General features: G+C 41.3%; 1 protein-coding gene across 2 annotated transcripts in view; it reads right to left on the minus strand.

Annotated features, from left to right (window-relative positions):
• Positions 1 to 21,595, minus strand: part of EPG5 (ectopic P-granules 5 autophagy tethering factor) — a 123,291-nt gene that overhangs the window by 47,995 nt on the left and 53,701 nt on the right. For both annotated transcript variants that reach the window (XM_024734679.1, XM_024734678.1), the window contains exons 18-27: positions 20,256 to 20,400; positions 19,830 to 20,027; positions 19,332 to 19,442; positions 17,830 to 17,952; positions 16,662 to 16,828; positions 15,621 to 15,842; positions 13,463 to 13,586; positions 7,638 to 7,782; positions 4,906 to 5,077; positions 3,618 to 3,780 (exon numbers count right to left, since the gene is read on the minus strand). In XM_024734679.1, the coding sequence (XP_024590447.1) occupies positions 3,618 to 3,780; positions 4,906 to 5,077; positions 7,638 to 7,782; positions 13,463 to 13,586; positions 15,621 to 15,842; positions 16,662 to 16,828; positions 17,830 to 17,952; positions 19,332 to 19,442; positions 19,830 to 20,027; positions 20,256 to 20,400 (1,570 nt within the window). The remainder of the gene's footprint in view (positions 1 to 3,617; positions 3,781 to 4,905; positions 5,078 to 7,637; positions 7,783 to 13,462; positions 13,587 to 15,620; positions 15,843 to 16,661; positions 16,829 to 17,829; positions 17,953 to 19,331; positions 19,443 to 19,829; positions 20,028 to 20,255; positions 20,401 to 21,595) is intronic.

The following is a 21,595-nucleotide window of genomic DNA, read 5'->3' on the forward strand; positions in this document are numbered from 1 at the left end:
GGATACTGATGCCTCGGTCTCCATCTTGGGAGCCCAGGTAAGTGGAATTACAGAAAAAACAGGTTTGACAGGTAAAGATGAGATTAGTTTAGTACCTACGGAGTTTGAGGTATCTATGGGACATTCATAGAATGTTAAGTAAGCAAGAAGTCTAGACCTGGGACTCAAGAGAGAATTCTGGACTAGACAAACAGAACAGGAGTCATCAACATATGGACTGACCCTTCGGGGGTCATGGACTGTTGAGGATCGACTGAATCTATGAACTCTCCAGGAAAAAAAAATTTCTATACACTTTCAGGGTCTTCTCTGGCCCACTAAAGACCCTTCACAAACCCCAGATTAAGAACTCCAGCACAGACAAAAGGCAAAAGCAGCTGGCATCACAGTGAAGAAGGGAATCAGGAGTAGAACCAAGCACAACCAGCAATCCAAGCGTTGAGGAACCCTGGAGGAAACTGAGAAGTGGCTGGAGATCTGAGGAATCTAGAAGAGGCCTCATGACGTTCAGCATCACCAGACAATAGAATGATGTCAAACAGGATCAACACTACTAATCACAACCATGAGATGGTCACTGGACACCTGTATATAGAGGGGCTACAGTTTTACACTGTAAGAATAACACAATCTACCTTCTTCAGGAATACTGTCTCCCAGTGACAGTTTCTTGATGAGCCACAAACACTCAGAACTCACCTTCCCTACCCCTGACAAACACCTCTCTTCCTACAAACTAAAGTCATCCATTTGTGTAATGGACAGCATTAGACTCAAGTACAATCTTTAACAAAAAATCAGAGCAGGGGCTTCCCTGGTGGTGCAGTGGTTGAGAGTCCGCCTGCCGATGCAGGGGACACGGGTTCGTGCCCCGGTCCGGGAAGATCCCACATGCCGCGGAGCGGCTGGACCCGTGAGCCATGGCCTCTGAGCCTGCGCGTCCGGAGCCTGTGCTCCGCAACGGGAGAGGCCACAACAGTGAGATGCCCGCGTACCACAAAATAAATAAATAAATAAATAAATCAGAGCAAACCTAACTGACTTGCTTAAATAAGCCCAAGCTTCATGGTAGCTAGAGTTTTAACTTTCCTCCACTTTGCTCTTAGCCATTAGTGAGTAGCAAAAAAAAATTTTATCTTCAGTTCCTAGAAGTATCAACCAGTAAATACTGCCCAGGACAGCTGGAATTCGCAATTACTGTATAATTTTCCAAAGAAATGCTAGTTAAGTCTCAGACTACGAAAGTTGCTTGCTGTCTTTACATTTTTAATTCCCCTGGCACATCTGCATCACTAGGCAAAATAATGGCTGGAGTAGTACTGTTGATACTGATACTTCTAGGAGCCATCAGTGGGAGTTCCCAAGCCTCTGGATTTTCCAAATGACGGGACTTCCTAAACTGAAAGTCAGGGCACTGGGCAACAAGTAAGGCCAGCAGAAAATTAAAATGTGCTTTAAGAAAACTTGGATATTTCTAATGAGGTTATGGCCACAAAACACAGCTATTTTTCAAATTCTTTAAGCTTCTATAAAATCTCCTCTTGTCTTGCTGTGTGTCCTTTCTTGTTTTTTTACTTCTTTCTTCAAGCAATCTTAACATCTACCAATTTTTCTCTTGAAAAGTATTTTTTGTGTTGTCTGTAAAAGCAAAATCTAAGGCATATTCATTTTAATCCCTATCATAGATCATCTTCTTTCTGATCTCCCTCCTCAAAATAATAATCAAAATTATTTTGAAGGTATTTTAGAAAGGTGTACCTTTTTATTTCAGAATTAACGAACTAAAGGTTATAAAAGAAATTTGAATTCAAGGGTTCAGATAAATCAAGACTATGATCCCTTTTTCTGAAAAGGAAAAAACACAGGTCACTGGTAGGCTTAGAGTTAAAGCTCCCAGGTCTGCCTAGTGGTATTTTCCACCGCAAGACCCTGCAATTTAATAGGAGGTCAAGCAATCAGACCTGTTCTTTGGCTGGGACAGCAAATATTTACAACTCTTCAAACAGTAAGCTATTAGCCAGAATTGGAAAGACATTTCTTTGTACTTATCTCAGTAGTCACTTAAAAAATGCATTTTAGGAGAATTCCCTTCTCTATATAGAATTAACAGCCTGACAAAGATATGTAATTTCAAAATATGGAAAAATACCATATTTGTAAAAACACAGATTGGTAATAAAATGTCCCTTTTTTATTATAACTAGATACATTTTCAGCCTTTTTCCCACCAACTCAAACTCCACCCTCAGCTGGCAAACTTTTCTTCCTGTTTTATTATTTTAGCAAGTGATCCTTCTTAAATACCTCTACCTTAGTCTTGCTAAAGCATTAGCAACTGGGGGAATAAAAACACACCAAAAGAAAATTAACTTCATAAGGTACCCGGCCAAAGATATTATCTCAGTATTTAGGAATCTCACATTCCAGGCCAAATTTCTTAATAGACGCATACAACTATGTTGAAAAAAATTAGAAATGAAATTTGAATGTAATAAAAAATATGAGCATAAAAAATTATTTCAAAGAAGACATTTTAAGAAAACAGTCTCCTAGAAAAGACTGATGAAAAATACATTAGAAGTGTTAAAATATGGACCGGCACAAAAAGAAGGGAAATTTTTGAAAGACAACCAAGAGTCAGTAAGATAAATACCCCAATTTGTAAAAGCTAACAAAAAGAGAAGCTATTTTTGTGCAAGTGTAGTCAAGCAACAGGTAGCGCCTGTCTCCAACCATTTCTTTCCCAGCTCACGGAATACTGAATTCTCTTGCAGAAAGAGTACCATGCAGTGACTAAGGAGCATGCACTCTGCAGCTGGAATGCCTGGGCCTTCCTGGTTTTGCCACTCACTGGCAGCGTCACCTCGGATATGTAACTTAACCTCTCTATGCCTCTATTTCTTCATCTGGAAAATACAGACAACAAAGATACCCACCTTATAGTATTGTGGCGAGGATAAGCCAAGTTCTGTAAAGTGTTTAGACTCTACCTGGCATAAAGTGAGTGCTATGACACACTGGCTAAGGCTAACCTTCCATTCTGAAGTCCTTTCGATGTCACAGACCCAACTTTGGCCTGTTGGCAAGCTCCACCCAACTGATCTGCTTTTCACACGTGCCTCCCACCTTTGTCTTCAGTGGCTCCCCACTACCCACAGCATTCAGCCAGAGCCCCCACATGATGATCTTTTCCAGTGTGAGTTCTAACCTTTCCAACGTGAATCACCGCCCCCCCCAAAAAAAACAACTGAAACAGATCGATTGAGCCACTGACCCCTAGGTGAAGTCATGGTGACCCCATTCCCACATTCCTTCTAACTGAATCCAAAGTATCATCACCAAAATCTTTTAACACTAGTTTGAGCCCCTCTCTCCAAGAATCATCTCAATTATTCCCCTTTTCTTTTCATTTCTATCTGACTATCTGTCTTATAAGACTCATCAGCACTTACGGAAATAAGTGATTAGCTTTGTATGTATCTTCACTCTCCCCAGAGCTATTAAATGTTTGGGGACATGGATGACGTACTAAATACTTCTTTCAGTCTTTCTCAATGATATGCCAATATTAGGGACTCAAACGAAACTCTCTGAATTATGAAGACACTTAATCTTACCTGAACTGTTACAACTCCAGCTCCTTGGCACTTCTTGCCACTACTGCCTCTACACTCCAAATGCAGTGTGGTCTGTTCTTCTCGATTAACATACTGCTTGGGCATTGTGTCCAACAGCTCACTGTCCAGCACAACCTGCTGAGATTCCCGAAGAGCCGCAGTTCTGAAAAACATCATCGGTAGGTTAGGAAAAAAAAAAGTCTTAGGGAAGATTTTATGATAAGTGATAAAGGCTTCCAGTCACCCCCAGCCTGCATTAGAGAACGATAAGGCACAAGAATTCCATAGTAACAAAAAACCAAAGGTGTGTGTGCCAAGGCTCACCCAAACCCTCTCCCTGGCAGTCAGAGAGTTAAAAAAGGAAGGAAAAGTAAGACAAGTTTTTAGCCAGAAACAAAGCTCCATTTAGAATCTGTGTTATATCAACGTTTTTTTAAATGAACCCTTAAATGCAGAAGAACAAATGAGAATTCCATCCTGATTTAATCATCCTAAAGGGGTACCTTATTTGTAAGTACCAGTGACTTCTTAGATATTAGCAACTCAAACTGAGATGTGGAAGACATGAAAAGCTAGTTGTTTACATGGGTGTCAACACTGTTTTAACTGTATTGATTATTACGGTGACGTGCAGGAGGCCCGTGTGTTGCATGTGCAAACAACACACATACGATACACGACTAAACCAAAGACAACCAAGGGATAAAGGGCCAATAAGAGATTGATTCCCATGGGCTTTGCAAAGATAAACTCTTTCACTTTATAAATAAAACAGACTCTACACGCACTCCTCCTCACAGGATCACAAGGTACAATCAAAACCTTATACAGTTGATCATTCTGTATCCACTGTGAACTCAAAATACTAAAATGACTTTCCCACACTTTGATCAAGTATCTGTGTCAATTTTTAAAAGAATATGGAGAGTTAGAGAGCAAAGCAGTGACAAAAGAGAGTAAATCTCATTTCATTCCCTTTTAACACCATCTTTCCAGTATCAGATTTCCTCAGGGAAAGCATAAGAAAAAAATTTAGCTGGCACTGCTGCCACTCGGAAATGCCACAAGAAACTGTACAATGTATATAGTCCATGAAAGCACCACATAATTTCCACATGAAATTAAAAGACTTGTCACAACTTGGTTAACTAAGGTAACCAACTGAGCCAGTCTGGTCAAATTACCCTGGTGGTGAGGAGGCTAACGAAGAAGCTCTTCTAGGTGCTACTCATCAGGCTGTCAAAGCAGCAAGCACAGAAGCATGATCCTGGAGGGCTTGTGGTCTTACCTGGCCTGCTGCCGCAGCAGATTCAGGTCTGTGCGTACCAGCTGGATGGCGTCCTTCTGACTCAGGATCGAGGCTGAGGAAATAACTGGCACAGGAGGCCTCACTGGCTGCAGAACAAGGGGAGGTTGGGGGTCCTCGTGCTTCCGCAGGTTACTTAAAACCCTTTCTTTAGCTGAAAAAAAAATTAAGTCATATTTACTGAATAACGGCTACTACTAGGTCATAATGTACTACAAAACTAAACTGTTACCTCCATAAAGAATGTTAGAGATCTGAAGAATAGTTGTTTAAATCATCAGAGGCCTAAATGAATAAAATTATCTTTTGTTCCTTCCAAGTTCTGAGGGATCACCTACCAGCCTAATAATACTCTACCCAGGAGCTGGGAGCTCAGGAGCATGTGATATGATTAAATAGAATTCCTATCCTCAAAAAGTCTTGATGATAGTTAAAGACCTACTGCTCACAATCTTAAAGTATCACCCTAGACAGCTTTGCATAACATGCTAAGGTGTTTGGACTTGACACTAGTGTAAAAGGGATCTAGTGAATAACTCGAAGCAAGCTTTAGAAAGATGGTAGCTATCATCTGGACAGTGGACTGGGGAAATGGGGCAGGTAGCCCAGTTAAGAGTTTAATGCAGTCATCCAAATAAACTTCATAGGAATAGAAGAGGAATGGGCATTATGGAATGAAGCTGAGTGAAAAGTCCTACATTAGGCCAAGGTTTGAACAGGAGGGTGGAGAGTAGTAGAGTTAAAATGAATGAAGACATGGGCATGAACTCCTACAGAACTTATATTTATGTAGCCATACAGTCATTCATTCATTCATTTGTTCATTCACTCAAAAACTGATTTACGAATACAAATAAGAAATCATGTACCATATAAGAAAAATAAAGGTAAAAAACGGTAAATCTGTACCATGCAACTTTGCACTAGATTTCACATGATCTCATACTGGTCAATCCAACTTAAATGTTTATATTCCTACACTTAGTACACAGCTGAATACACAGTAGGTGTCCAATAAATTCCTATCTTCCCTTCCTTTCTTTTCACTACACTATCCACATACCACACAGCTCATAGGGACTGAAGAACATGAAGAAAAATGCTGCCATGTAAGATAACAGAGGTCAGGAGAGGTCAAAGGAATTTCAAGTCAGTAAGTTAACAAAGTACTTAAGGGACTACTCTGAATTTCCGATTTCATTCCAGATATAGCATTCAATTTTCTATTCTTGTTAAGAAAAATTAAAGAAAACTTAATAGCCATGACTTTACTTGGCATAAGAAAACTTGTATTGTTTGTAATCCAAACAGATGGAATTTAACATTCCAAACAGGTCAAGTCCAGGACTGTCCCTTATAGCTGGGGTTTTTCCACTAGAACTACCACTCTATGCACAGAATGTAACAAAGCTGGATATTCACCATGAGGTAAGACTCCTGACTATGTTCAAGTCTCTTTCAAGCAACATTAGGTCATGACTCTAATGGAAAATGGGGGTGGGGGAGGTGGGGAGGGTCTTTTTCTAACCCAATATAACTTATTACAAAAGAAAAATCAAGGGTGGTACTTTAAATCCAAAACAAAAGACAGAAAAAACCTTAATTCAGAGCATATTTAACTATAATCACAACTCTGGACCACAACTGACAAAAAGTTACAAAGCCAACAAATTTAAGAAAAAGAAGTTGGTGTCGTAAGTATACAATAACCTATGAAGAGCTGCTGAAATTTTTCCTACATCACAATCACAAGTTCCACCGTTTGATATAATCATCATGTAACCTGCTCTCATCTGAGAAAAACCTGAAACTAATTATTTAAAAATCTAGGCTTTAACTTTATTTAGAACTGCAACCTGTACTGATCGCCAGAAACAAGACAAGTGGTGAAGAGCAGGGTCTCTGAAGCCTGCTCTTCAAAGCCCCAGCTTTGTGACTTCAGAAAGTTACCTAACCACCATACACTTCAGGTTCCTTATCTGCTCAATGCAAACCCCAAATAATTAAATTCTAGCTTCTACTTTACATGTTGTAAGTCAATTAAAATATCTTTTTAAAGCATTATGCAGAAAATGAACCACAAAGTACATAATCACTTTCCCAATACCAATTTACAAGAAATACAGGGGACAGAAAAACATTAAACTATACCACAAAGGTATAATTAGCAACATCCAGACTGTGGGGAAACTCCATGGCAAGAGTCATGCCTCAGTGTGGGCCAATGAGGTGTAACTGGAAAGTCTATGAGCAACTTCTTGAAAGAGTCCTTAAAAGAGGGAGACTTCCCTACCCGCTGAATGGAATGCAAATGTGACAGCTTAAGCTTAAGCAGCCACGTTGAACCATAAGTGGATGTCAGATGTGAACACAGTGAGACAGCAAGATAGGAGGTGCACGGGTCCTTGAAGGCTTTCAGGCCATAGAGCTACTGCTCTGAACTGCCTGCCTCCAGACTTCTTTTACATGGAAAAAAAATCCCTATCTTATTTAAGTCCTCACTGTTTTTGGAATTTCTCTCATTCAAAGCATAACCTAACCCCAAGTGGTTAACAAGTTAACAATGAACTCCTAAAAAAGCAATTCTCACTGAGGGATACACTTTGTGAACCTTAACCCTCAATGGCTCCGATTCACTCACTCACCCGTTCATTCACTCATTCATTCACTCACTCATTCATTCAAAGGGTCTGATGCGCACTCACACAACTCACCCAACAAAGGATCAGTGAAGTCCAGTGGCACTGACGAACTGCAGGGTGTAGAATGGGACTCAAGCTTGGCCTGCATCCACAGACTAATGGTTTCCTGAAACTCATAATGTATGCGCTCCATGTTCAAATACTCCATCCACAGGTCCTAAAATGGAACCACAGGACTTTAACTTTCAGAGATGAATCACATGTTCACATATAAAACTGTATATTTAACTTTAAAGTGAACCCATAAGTTTCAACATGAGGTGGTCCACTCCAGGCTCTCCAAGCACTAGGATAAATCACATTTAAAATGGGCACTCTAGGGAATTCCCTGGCGGTACAGTGGTTATGACTTGGCACTTGAACTGCCTAGGGCCCGGGTTCAATCCCTGGTCAGGGAACTAAGATCCTGCAAGCCGTGTGGTGCGGCCAAATAAATAAATTTAAAAATAAAATGTCTAACAACCTTAGGAATCTCAAAACTTTTTGACTGTGTACCATGACTGGAAAAAATTATTGCAACAGCCTCACTAAATGTATATTTATAAATTACATACATATACTACTGAACTAATATAAGACATAGGTAAAAAAAAAAAACAAATTTTAAAGAGATAAAAAATAAATATATTGAAAAGAATTGGATCTGGATTATATCAAGCCCTAGGTCCCAATACCAACTTACAGGAAATACAGGGGACAGAACAACATATTAAACTACATCACAAAGTTATAACCAGCAAAATCCAAGCTGTGGGGAAGCTCTATGGACAAACTACACAGTTGCTTCAACAAATAAGTTGCAATTTAAAAAAAAGGATACGGGGAGGACCTACAGATTTAAACAGATTAATAAGAACTATCAACCAATTACAAAATGCCGACTCTGATTCAAACAAACTGTAAAAGTAAATAAAAACAAAACTTTTATGACATTTGTAAGAGCACTGGAAATTTGAACACTGTCTAGATATTTGATATTAAGAAATTACTGTTAATATATTTCAGATATAAATGCTCTTAGGTTATGTTATTATTTTTTTTAATAAATTTATTTATTTATTTTTGGCCGTGTTGGGTCTTCATTGCTGCACGCAGGCTTTCTATAGCTGCGGTGAGTGGGGGCTACTCTTCGTTGCGGTGCGTGGGCTTCTCACTGTCGTGGCTTCTCTTGTTGCAGAGCACGGGCTCTAGGCGCTCAGGCTGCAGTAGTTGTGGCACGTGGGCTCAGTAGTTGTGGCTTGCAGGCTCTAGAGCTCAGGCTCAGTAGTTGTGGCACATGGGCTTAGGTGCTCCGCGGCATGTGGGATTTTCCCCGGCCAGGGCTTGAACCTGTGTCCCTTGCATTGGCAGGCAGATTCTTAACCACTGCGCCACCAGGGAAGCCCTGTTATTTTTTTTAATCTTCGTCTTTTAAAATATGTATCAAATGCCCTCTAGGATTAGCTCCAACATGGTGGTGGGATTGGATTGGCTATAGATGAAACTAGATACATGATACAGACAGGCAGAGGGAGAAGGGCATGTCTATTATACTATTCTATTTTTCTGTATGATTGAACTTTTCATTATAAAAGGTAAAATAAGTAAATAGATATGATTGACCAAAAAAATAGAAACAGAAATTCCAGTATTTTCCTCCCACTCTCCAGTGAGCTGTCTTGCATATTTTGCATATTTGTCTTGCATAAAATATGTCTGGCATATATTTCACTCTGGTGATGACTATATATTAGAATGGTAGACTGTCATTAGTAAAAAAGAAAGTCAACTATCAATGAACACCAAAAACTACAAACAGTAATAGCTGATGAGCAGATAAGGACTGTGGCTTTGTGGACAATGGTTTTCTTTTTTTTTTTTTTTTTCTGATTTGGAGTGTTCTAAAGGATACCTATAAATGTAAAAATGTTTCAGGCTTCTCAGTTAGCACACTCCCATGAAGTCCTAAATCGTTATTTCCAAACCAATCATGGCACAAGGCATTCCAGACTCAGAGAAGAAACACCAAAGTCATCCAGATCACAAGCCTGGATCTTGGATGTACCAAACTGTTTGAGGTGCTGTACCAGATGCTCCTACTGTGTTTACATATCTCCTTTAACTGGGGTCTGGATGTCACTTTCTCCACCTCTGTGCTAAAGTACTATTGACAGAGGCTAACAATTAGAAAAGAATACTGAGAATTAACAATGGGTAAGCAGAGATGTTTCAGAAACCACTAAAAGGACAACTCTGAACCTGAATTACTGATTCAAAATACTAGCTATAAAATTAAATGGCCAGCAGAAACTAACACAACATTTTAAAACAACTATACTCCAATAAAAAAAATTTTGTAATAATAAAAATTTTTAAAAAATCAAATGGCAAGCAAAGACTTTAAAAAAAAAAAAAGAAAGCAATTAACCATGTAAATGCTGGGGAACCAAGATAAATATTAAAGAACCAAGAAAGCTATGATTAATTTTTTAAAACACTGACCAAGTACCTACTACATGCAAATTCTCAGATAAGGCTTTGGGCTGTGGAGTATAAAGAAGAGATGAGTATGGACCTGCACTCAAAAGATTTCAGGACACCATGATTGTCTGTGTATTTTTCCTATTTCTCTGGCCCTATATTCTCAGCCTTATTTCTCTGTGCCTTTCAATGTTACTTCTCAGAGTTCCATCTTCAGTCCTCCTCTTAATCCAAATACTCTATTACCATTACACCCACATTTCCTACACTACCCCATTCCTGAACTCTAGACCTGTATATCCCTTCCCCACCAACTCTTTAATAAGAGCTCTCCTTGAAGCCCCTCAGGCACTTCCTCTTCCAGTACTGTAAACAGCAGCTGCCCAAACTACAAATTTGGAAGTCCTTGTACTATCTAATCTGCCCTACAACTGTATCAATCCTAATTTAAAAATCCTATTGATTCTACTAATTCTTCTTCAATATATATATATTTTTTATAAGAACAGGCTAATTTTATTTTTTTTAATTTTTTTAACATCTTTATTGGAGTATAATTGCTTTACAATGGTGTGTTAGTTTCTGCTCTATAACAAAGTGAAATAGCTATACACATACACACGTTCCCATATCTCTTCCCTCTTGCTTCTCCCTCCATCCCACGCTCCCTATCCCACCCCTCTAGGTGGTCACAAACCACCGAGCTGATCTCCCTGTGCTATGCGGCTGCTTCCCACTAGCTATCTATTTTACTTTTGGTGGTGTATATATGTCCATGCCACTCTCTCACTTTGTCACAGCTTACCCTTCCCCCTCTTCATATCCTCAAGTCCATTCTCTAGTAGGTCTGTGTCTTTATTCCTGTCTTACCCCTAGGTTCTTCATGGCCTTTTTTTTTTTTCTTAGATTCCATATATATGTGTTATCATACGGTATTTGTTTTACTCTTTCTGACTTACTGCACTCTGTATGACAGACTCTAGGTCCATCCACCTCACTACAAATATCTCAATTTCATTTCTTTTTATGGCTGAGTAATATTCCATTGTATATATGTGCCACATCTTCTTTATCCATTCATCTGTCGATGGACACTTAGGTTGCTTCCATGTCCTGGCTATTGTAAATAGAGCTGCAGTGAACATTGTGGTACATTACTCCTTTTGAATTATGGTTTTCTCAGGGTATATGCCCAGTAGTGGGACTGCTGGGTCGTATGGTAGTTCTATTTTTAGTTTTTTAAGGAACCTCCATACTGTTCTCCATAGTGGCTGTATCAATTTACATTCCTACCAACAGTGCAAGAGGGTTCCCTTTTCTCCACACCCTCTCCAGCATTTACTGTTTGTAGATTTTTTGATGATGGCCATTCTGAAAAGGTTGCCCACTCTCACCACTCTTATTCAACATAGTTTTGGAAGTTTTAGCCACAGCAATCAGAGAAGAAAAAGAAATAAAAGGAATCCAAATCAGAAAAGAAGAAGTAATGCTGTCACTGTTTGCAGATGACATGATACTCTACATAGAGAACCCTAAAGATGCTACCAGAAAACTACTAGAGCTAATCAATGAATTTAGTAAAGTAGCAGGATACAAAATTAATGCACAGAAATCTCTGGCATTCCTATACACTAATGAAAAATCTGAAAGTGAAATCAAGAAAACACTCCCATTTACCATTGCAACAATAAGAATAAAATATCTAGGAATAAACCTACCTAAGGAGACAAAAGACCTGTATGCAGAAAATTATAAGACACTGATGAAAGAAATTAAAGATGATACAAATAGATGGAGAGATATACCATGTTCTTGGATTGAAAGAATCAACATTGTGAAAATGACTCTACTACCCAAAGCAATCTACAGATTCAATGCAATCCCTATCAGACCACCACTGGCATTTTTCACAGAACTAGAACAAAAAATTTCACAATTTGTATGGAAACACAAAAGACCCCGAATAGCCAAAGCAATCTTGAGAACAAAAACGGAGCTGGAGGAATCAGGCACCCTGACTTCAGACTATACTACAAAGCTACAGTAATCAAGACAGTATGGTACTGGCACAAAAACAGAAATATAGATCAATGGAACAGGATAGAAAGTTCAATATATTTTTAATTCATCCATTTATTTAACTACTCCTGCTATTTCAATAGTTCTTCAAACGAAGACTTTGGAAAAAGACATCCTGCTGGTAACATCCTCTCTGCCACTCCGCATCACCATGTCTTCCTATCAACCTGAGAACTCCCGTTTGTCCTTTAGGGCTCAGTTCAAAGGTCACACTCCAGCCTCAGTCTGAATCAGGTGTCATTTGTGCATGTTTCCACAGCACCCTGTGCATTCCACCCCCACAGTCTTCATCACTGGATGCAATAATTATTTAGTCCCCCATCTGACAGTAAGCACCTTAAAGGCAGAGACTGCATCAAGTTTCTTTTCATCTTTGCTATTAGATGCCTGACACCTTAAAGGCATTCAATAGATACTCACAGAAGGAAGGGAAGAAGAAAAGAGAGGAAGGCAAGACAAAGAACACAGAAGAAAGTGAAAGACACCTACTAGAGATGAAATAGTATATACAGTGTGGAAGCAACTAGGTTTAAAGACCCAAATTGAAGTCTCTCAAGTCTTAGAGGATCCTAAATCCCATCCAATGTTGGGGGTCAATGCCCAGTAGAGTTCAGCCCCTAGAAAAAAGAAACTGGAACAGGAGAGATATGCCTACATACATACATACACACACACACACACACACACACACACACACACACACACAAATGATAGCTACAGAAGCTTAACGAAAACTCAGAAGTTTTGGCCTAAGAAAGACCACAGACATCTTTGCTTGGGTACCAGGGAGAGAACAAATTAGGATATGTGAAGACTAGAATTGAGTATCTCCAAAAGGGCAACCAAAACTGTGATAGCTACAAGTAAGTCATCTCCAAAGGCAAACAAAGGTGAACTCCCTATCTCCATGCTACTAACTTTCTATACAACATATGAATCTTAACAATCTTAACAAATTCTTACACAGTTTTATGGGAGTAGAGATGACTGCTTAAAAGTGTTCAGCTGCTGACGATTTAAAACAAGGAAGAATACAGTCAGAGAAAGGCTGTGTTTACGAGGCTGTAGAAGGTCCCAGAATGAGCTTCAAGCCTTCAGGTGAGGCCATAGTGGGGTCAGAGATTCAAAAGGAAACACTCCTACAAAAAAATCACTTATATGTTGACAAAACCACAAAAACAATGACCATACCAGTGACCCGATTTCCGTATCAACAAGTGGTTTTACCATTAGGTTATAAAAGTAACCAATTCAAATTACAGTTAGATATGCTAAGAGAGACATTGCCATGGTTTTACCTGCTGATTCTGCATCACTTTTGCTAGCCTGTGAATATCATAATGCTTTGGCAGAGAAGGGATATACGTATCTCCTTTTTGAAAATTCTCATCTTCTAGCCATAATATATATACATTGAAGAGCCTAAAAGAAAAAAACATAATTACATAAAATACAAAAAGATGTGCAGGCAAATGAAGTTTCTTACACCTCTAGGAGCACTGGCACTAAAAGATAAAAGTTCGGAAGCACATAACACAGAAAATATTTCCAACCACCACACTCCCAAGAAGGGCCAGTAAGGGAGAAAGGTCACAAATCATTTAAGTACGATGCAATAATTGCTAAAACAAAAGGTGTGAAGAAAGGGCTCTGTGAACTCTCTTACTAAAGAGGGTTAAATACAGTACACAGAAAAAAATAACTGGAGAAGGTGACTTTAACACAAACCAAGGATCTGAACTTCAAGCTTTTCTTTCCTGGACAATCAGTCACAGTGAGCCTTGGTGCTCGGAAAAGTTTAGATAACATTCAAATAAACACCTTTTCTGTCTTTCAGAGAAAACATTAAAAGCCATTTTAAACTTATGCATTGGAAGAACCTGCCAGCTTTAGGCTCAATGACAATCCCCTGCCTCAAGGAATCACAAATAGAACCCATAGCATGTATGCACCCTGTTCCCATGAAGAAGGAACAGAAGAAAGCTAAAAACAGGGGGAAAAAAAATTCTCTATTTTCTGGTAAAAACTTTTTAAAAAATTTAATGATGCTTCCTTTGTTTTTATTTTGTTTTGTTTTTACAAGGAAGACAGTCCATTTAGCTCAGATCACTGGTATTTTAAGCAGTTGTTTGCAGCAACAGGTACCAGAGTAGTCTACAGCACACAAATTACAAAGTACCAGGTGGGGACCAGGAGGTGTGGCTGAGCTTTACTCAATAAAGTGGAAAAATACCACCTTTACCCTGGCAACAGTCTATGTAGGAAGAGACCCTGGGACAGAGCTTTGAGGCTCTTAAACAGGAGGGGCTGGGACGGAGCTCTTTTCCAGCTTGACTCGGTTATATGTCTACTTCACAACATGCCAAAGGAGGGCAAAGGGGAACATCAAAGGCTTTCTTAGCTGATCTAAATGTTCAGAGATAAAGCCTTCCCAATGGTTAAGCCCAGATAAAAATACATTTTCCTTCAAGCAAGAAAGAGACAGGGAGAAATGATTCTGGAGGCTGAGAGAAGCCCTAAGGCTTTGAGGTCAATCAAGCCTGAAGCCTGAGTGCTGGATCGAAACACTGGGTTTCCTCACCAAGACATCTGTATTCACTTTGTATTCAGAGTTCATTATTAAGAGCTGTTTTTATTAAGTCTTTTTTATTTTTATTTTTTTGCGGTACGTGTGCCTCTCACTGTTGTGGCCTCTCCCGTTGAGGAGCACAGGCTCCGGACGCGCAGGCTCAGCGGCCATGGCTCACGGGCCCAGCCGCTCCGCAGCACGTGGGATCCTCCCGGACCCGGGCACGAACCCGTGTCCCCTGCGTCAGCAGGCGGACTCTCAACCACCGCGCCACCAGGGAAGCCCTATTAAGTCTTATTTATAAGACTAATATCTCGTTTACATCAAGCTTACAAATGAAAGGTGAAAGAACAGTGTGAAGGGGACACACACTTACCTCAGAGTTCTTAACCTTTTAGGGGATGCAAATATTAAGCCTATTTTTAGAAGCAGTTTTGGAAGATTATGAATCCACCGCACCCCAGGTGGATCCCACAATCCCCTAAAGGGCCTATGAATCTCACTTAAAGAACCTTGCCTGGGTCATTTATTTCTTTTAAAGAACTATCCTAGCAGGCTTTACTAGTTGTTAACCTGCTTTATCACTTCTTTTGGTTTGTTTCTGTTATTAAATAAAGAAATAGAAGAGGTCACCAGCCCTTGAGTTTAAGAGCTTTCACTCAGACTACAGGCACTCCACAGAGGTACATCCAAATTGCTGATTCACTCTCATAAGAAACACAAAAGAGAAACATTACAAGATGCAAACCTATAGTCAAAACCACCTTCCATATTCAATCTAACAGGTTAAGAGAATAACATCTAGCAACTGTAACACAAATCAAAGAGCCGGCACAAGTACCTGTGCTGCAAACAACAACATAAATGGCTAAATAGCCATGCCTCACCTCACGAGCTCCGTGTGCAGCTCTGGTGAAGTCAGGTAAGCAGGGGTGCCAGCCTGGGTCGCTGGCAGCCCTTCACTGCCCTCTGCTGGAACTCGGAGGGCCTTGCTCGCAGCGTGGTGGAAGTCAGCCACCTCAGTCAGACGCCTCTTCATTTCTTTTAGCAAACTGATATGAGCAGGGCTTTGAAAAAACCTTCTTCCAATACAACCATCTACGGGTAGCCTTAAAAAATGCAAGCACAGATCACAACAGGATCAACACAAGATGCTCCTTCTATGTGACACAAAATTATGGTCTGTTAAGTCAGTTTATTAAATTAATATACACTATCTCTACCTCAATGGTTATAATGAGGCTCCAACAAGATGGCACATATAAAAGCAGTTTTTAAAAGAACGAAATGCTATGCAAATTCAAGACACTGTCACCACTTAGAGGTACAGAAGAGATTAAAGATAGCCCCTTTTCTTAAAGAACTTGCAATCTGGTAGAAAACAGAAGTGATGAAGAATCAACATCCGTATGTTTCAAAGGGGTGAGTTAAGGGAGTGCAGGTGAACTAGAAACAGAGCTGGAGCCAGACAGCGATGGTCAGTGACAGTGAGCAGCCACGGCCGGCCAGAGTCCCCTCACATCCAGTGGAAACGCTGGCCTCCCCCCAGGCACTGCCTGGCCTTTGTCCACAGCTGCACTACCCATCACCAGTCCCCTCGAACAAGCTCCACCATGGCCACACAAGCAGCCTCAGTTTGGGACAGTCTCTCCCTTTGCAGCTCCAGAAGCTCTCTGCTTAACCTTGCAGGGTCCCAGGGTGTTGCCTTCACCAAACTGGGTATGGGGGGTGGTAAAGAGAGAGCGGCCACAAGATACCCTGAACTCAGAAAAGGTCTAGTCTGATAGACGTGAAACAGGAAAGGAGGGAGGCTCCTAGCCAGAGAATGACTCTAACTCCCATGCCACAGTGTGAGAACACAGAGCTGCAGAGCAATGCAAAGGTGGGAACTGATTCACAGAAACTTACTACTACTCTGGGTACCATACCCATATTGCGGTCCTGGGCGGTGAAGATACAGGAGGAAGAACTTCTGCCAAATGAGTGGCAGAAGAGGATGGTCAGAAGGCGTGACGAGAGCCTGGTGGGCCCAACGATAAATGAGCAGCCTCTGGAGGGACGGGACGATGGGGAGTTTCAGCTGAGCCTGGGCTTTCTACAAAAGAGGCGGGCTTTGAGCAACCATGTAATGACCACAATTGCAAACAGTCACTTCCTAAGTGATTCAAATGAAATGCTGAACATGGTGTTTTCAATTCAATAAGAAAAAAGAAAAGTCATATAAACCTTACTTCTCCGACCCGCTAGCTAACATTTTAACCTTAGTAGCAAGACATGTAGGGCAGCTTTTACTCAAGAATTTCACAGGCCCCAGAATTGGACTGGGTCTTAAGCATCACCTAGTCTAATCTCATTTCCATGCCTTTCCATTCCTTTGCATGTAAAACACTATAGGGCAAGAATAATATAAAAGCCAAAGTAAATTTTATCAACCTCTTGAAAATAGAGATTTTTCTTTTTTGGCCACACTGCGTGACAGGTGGGATCTCAGTTCCCCGACCAGGGGTCGGACCTGAGCCCCCTGCATTGGAAGTGCAGAATCTTAACCACTGAACCACCAGGGAAGTCCTGAAAATTTAGATTTTAAGTGGGCGTTCAAGAATGATAAATCCCTTGACAGGCTCTGAAATCCAAAAGCAAAGTCTATACTATAGCACCTGAAAATAGAAGGTCTTTAATTCTAAAGCCTCATTCTAGTCTTTCTCACACTTTAGTTAGCCTGAGGATCAGCTAGGGAGTTTTTCAAAATAAATTACTGGTCCCACTCCAGACTCAGAATCCCAGAGGCCGGGGTCCAGGAATCCGATTTTTAACAAGCTCTCTAGGGGATTCTGATGCTTTAAAATAAAGGCAATCCCCTTTACACATACAATGAACACAGCCTCAAATTATTAGGTTGTGACTCTCAATGTTAAAAGAACCTTGGAAAGGAGGTATACACTTCAACTACACCATGTTAAGCATTAGTTTGGTTACTGTGCTTTCCAAACATTCGTAACAAAAGAAAACACAGCAGTCCAAAAGCTACAGGTGAACCCATCAGCATCAAAGTGTGAACCACCTTCTACCACTCAAATGCAGAACTGCTATTTGCACCTTCAGAGCTTGGTCAGGGGTAAATGCAGAGTTTATAACCAATTCCCCTTCAACAACTCTTCGGAGCTGGGAGTCTTCTTCAAAGATGGATTCCATGTTCAGGACTGTCCATGCAAACCAGACCTACAATAACACCAGGTAAAGAGGGGAATGAGCTACTAACTCAGACAGACAAAATACATCCTCACATTCCACAAATAAACATTACAGTTCCTAAAATTAACACATAGTTTTTAATACCTATTTCTACTCTTATCACAGATATAAATTTACATGAAATAGGCCATTGAAAACTGTTAAATTACTTTAGAAAGGCTACTTTAGTAAAAGAAGAGGTTTGTTTGCTCAACTTTAGTGCGCAGGTTCTGTATCACGAGGGACAGGAAAGAGGGCCAGATGTGAGCTCTGCCCTTAAGAAGTTTTGCATTCACCAGAGGAGACAAGACTAATATAAGTAACCATAATGTAAAGTGAGAAGTGTGAGTACTGATCAGGGGTTGAGTGCTACGGGAAACCAGAGGAGGTAGGGTGGGATCAGAGAAGGTAATATACCAGAGAAGACTCTAGGCAGAGACTGGAGGGGAAGGCATGCCTGGGAAGAGAATCAGCTAGGCAAAAGATGGAAACTCCAGAGATGTATGCAGATAACAGCATGGGGTGTGTTTCAGCTGGATCACAAGAGGTATGAGGAAGAGCAGGAGGTAAGCATGTGATACAAAGTTGAAGGATGTTACTACTAATTTAAGTGATAAAACAGAGACATAATGGGACACACAAAGTCTTGAGAGGTGGTGGTAATGATGAAAATAATGCTGCGAATTAATGATAATGATGATAACTATAACAGCCAACACCTAGTAAACACTATTCTAAGTGCTTTACATGTAGGTGCAATCATTATTCCCATTTGACTGTTGAGGACAAAGAGGTTAGCCAGCTGCCCAAGGCACAGTGCTAGCAAATAGCAGAACCAAGGCTGAACCCCGGGTGGTCCGGCTCCAGTGTCCACTCTTACTTAAGCGCTCTGCCCTGCAGCTGGGCAGGCTCTGCAGTCAGGCAGTTGGAGTCTTATCATGAGCTGTCCGACCCTGAGCCAGCCACTTGACTCCATAAAACCTCAGTTAACACCCCTGTGAGACAGGAATAGCAACAGCACCACCTCAGCAGAGGGCTACTGTGAGGATTAAATGAAAAAGTATTCTTATGCATAGTAAGTGTTAACAGACGTTAGTTATTTTAGACTATTAGTAACGTAGGTAAGGATGATAACAATATTAAAGTTCAAAAAGATAACAGGGCTTCCCTGGTGGCGCAGTAGTTGGGAGTCCGCCTGCCGATGCAGGGGACACGGGTTCGTGCCCCAGTCCAGGAAGATCCCACATGCCGCGGAGCGGCTGGGCCCGTGAGCCATGGCCGCTGAGCCTGCGCATCCGGGAGGGGCCACGACAGTGTACCGCAAAAAAAAAAAAAAGATAACAAATGGTCCACAGTGGGTTTCCTACCTGAGTGGGTGTGGCCAAGCCCTCCACAAAGGAAGGAGTGATGTTGCCTGCCACGATCCAGCTCACCAAAGAAGAGAGCAGACTCCGGTCACAGTGGTAGCCCAAAGCATTCTACACCAGGGGAGCATGTGGAGCAGAGAGTGGAGGCTTTAAAAAACACAATCGATGAGCTTTTCAAGAATATCAGCAATTACCTTACTACGATGGAAGATTCTGGTAAGACACAGATTTCAATAATTAGTCCACCAGCAGTTACAATCCCAGGCTGCGCATTATAGCCAAATGTAATGAGCAGCACTCCTCCTGGGATGTCCTTCCTTTGGCTTTATGAGGATCTGCACTTAGCAGACTATGGTTACTGGATAAGACACTGTTAAGGCAGAGCTTTAAAAAGGCAGTGGCCACAGAGCAGTACTGAGAAGGGTGCATGTGGGGGAACCTCCTTAGAAGACTACTATCTAGCTGATGACTGAAAGATAAATTCTCTAACAGGTTTACCTTATGTTGCTGGTAGAGCAATTTCTGCACACAGTCTTCCTGCATCAGCTGAAAAGCTGTTTTACACAAATGGTCCATGAGGAAGAGGATGGGTTGTTCTCGGTACCAAAGATGTTGGCTTATAAGAGCCTGAACCCAGAACTCCAATACAGCAACCGGGCCCACTTCATTGAGCTGTGTGCTTACAGAGATGTGGGCCTGCGGAGAAAGGGCTCAGGTGACGTGAAAGGTAATAACCAGCCTCCCATTTTTAAAACACTAATAAAATAATACCTACCTCCACTACAAAACCCAGATCTGTTGACCTTCTTGGTCAAAAGCACTATGCCAAGTGCTTTGAAATGACCAACACATAGACATGTTAGCACAGGGGTGTTTGATTGGGAAGGCGGGCAAGGGTGTACTTAGGGGCTGACAGGTCCTGACCTGGATCATGCTGTTGAGAAGCTTCACGTTGTCTCCATGGCTGGCTCCTGTCAGGTGCTGTGCCACCTTGTGGGTGACCTGTTGCGTGACACCCTGAGGGACACCGATGTCCAAGTGTAGGAAGAGGAGAAGGTGTGACAGAAACCTGCCAAGCACATAGGACAACGCACTTTACCTTCCAATCGGAAGTCAACAGAATTTCCAGTGGCTAATTACTTATGAGAAACAAAAAGTACTGACGTGTCCCATTTTTAAACCAAAGCTCTATTTAGGGATTCTGATAAATCTTCAGGAATTTCAGAAGAATAAAGTTTTCCAGTTTGACGTGGGTTAAATCTACCCATGTAGTGAACAGACCTAAGACACATAAACCCATGCAAGTTAAAGAGCATTAGAGGGAAAACACCCAAAGCGCTGCTCTATCCCCTCCCAACCCCCACTAACAAGAGTAGAGATATCTATAGAATCAGTCTGCAATCTTTCATGGGGTGTCAACTCCACACAAAGTGGCATATGGAACACTGCGGGGTGGGGGCAGGCACGGATACCACCACATTTAAGTCACGGACGTGCCCTCGGTTCCCTGGGTTAACCAGGCTCCTTCCTCTCTCAGGGCCTTTGCCTCTGCTGGGTTTTCTGCCTGAAACACTTCCCTACATCTAACCTGGCAAACTCCTACTCATCCTTCCCATCGCATCTGCAATGTCCCTTCCTCAGAGACTTCCTGACCCCTCCCCGCCACCTAAAATACGTCTAACCCATTAACCTCCCTCATAGCACCATTGTTTTCCTTCGTGGCACTTAAAATTGGTAACTGCAGCCTGAGGACGTGACCCCTTCCTATGTGTCTGAGGGCAATGCCCAACCCTCCTGGCTCCCCATCGTACAGACAGTGGCAGCACAGAGGTTACTGCTGAGTGAGGGTGCTTCCCATTTCACAAGGAGGTACAACACAGGCCAAACTCCACTGCAGTAGAAAGGGAAAGCTATGACAGGAAAGGCGCAATGAAGCCCTGTAAGAGTTCAGAGAACAGAGCTAGCGCAGGCATTAGGGTGCAAAGGGAGAGATACAGAGGAGGAAACATCTGAAATGGAGCCTAGAAAGATTTACATTTACTCAAAATTTAACAACTCCGGGGCGGGTGGGAGGGGTGGGAACAGCCCATTCAATCTAATTTTAAAATCTCTCAAAATTGCAAAAATCTAAAGACAATTTATTAAAATTGTTCCAGGCAGGCATCAAATTGCCTGTGTATCACTTAAGCCTTACACTCAGCTTGTATGAGAAATGGCATTATCTCATCATACAAATAAAGAAACAGAGGCTCTGAAAAGTGAAG

The sequence above is a fragment of the Neophocaena asiaeorientalis genome, unplaced genomic scaffold (genome assembly GCF_003031525.2).
Source record: "Neophocaena asiaeorientalis asiaeorientalis breed wild unplaced genomic scaffold, Neophocaena_asiaeorientalis_V1.1 scaffold322, whole genome shotgun sequence".
Classification (NCBI taxonomy): Eukaryota; Metazoa; Chordata; class Mammalia; order Artiodactyla; family Phocoenidae; genus Neophocaena; species Neophocaena asiaeorientalis.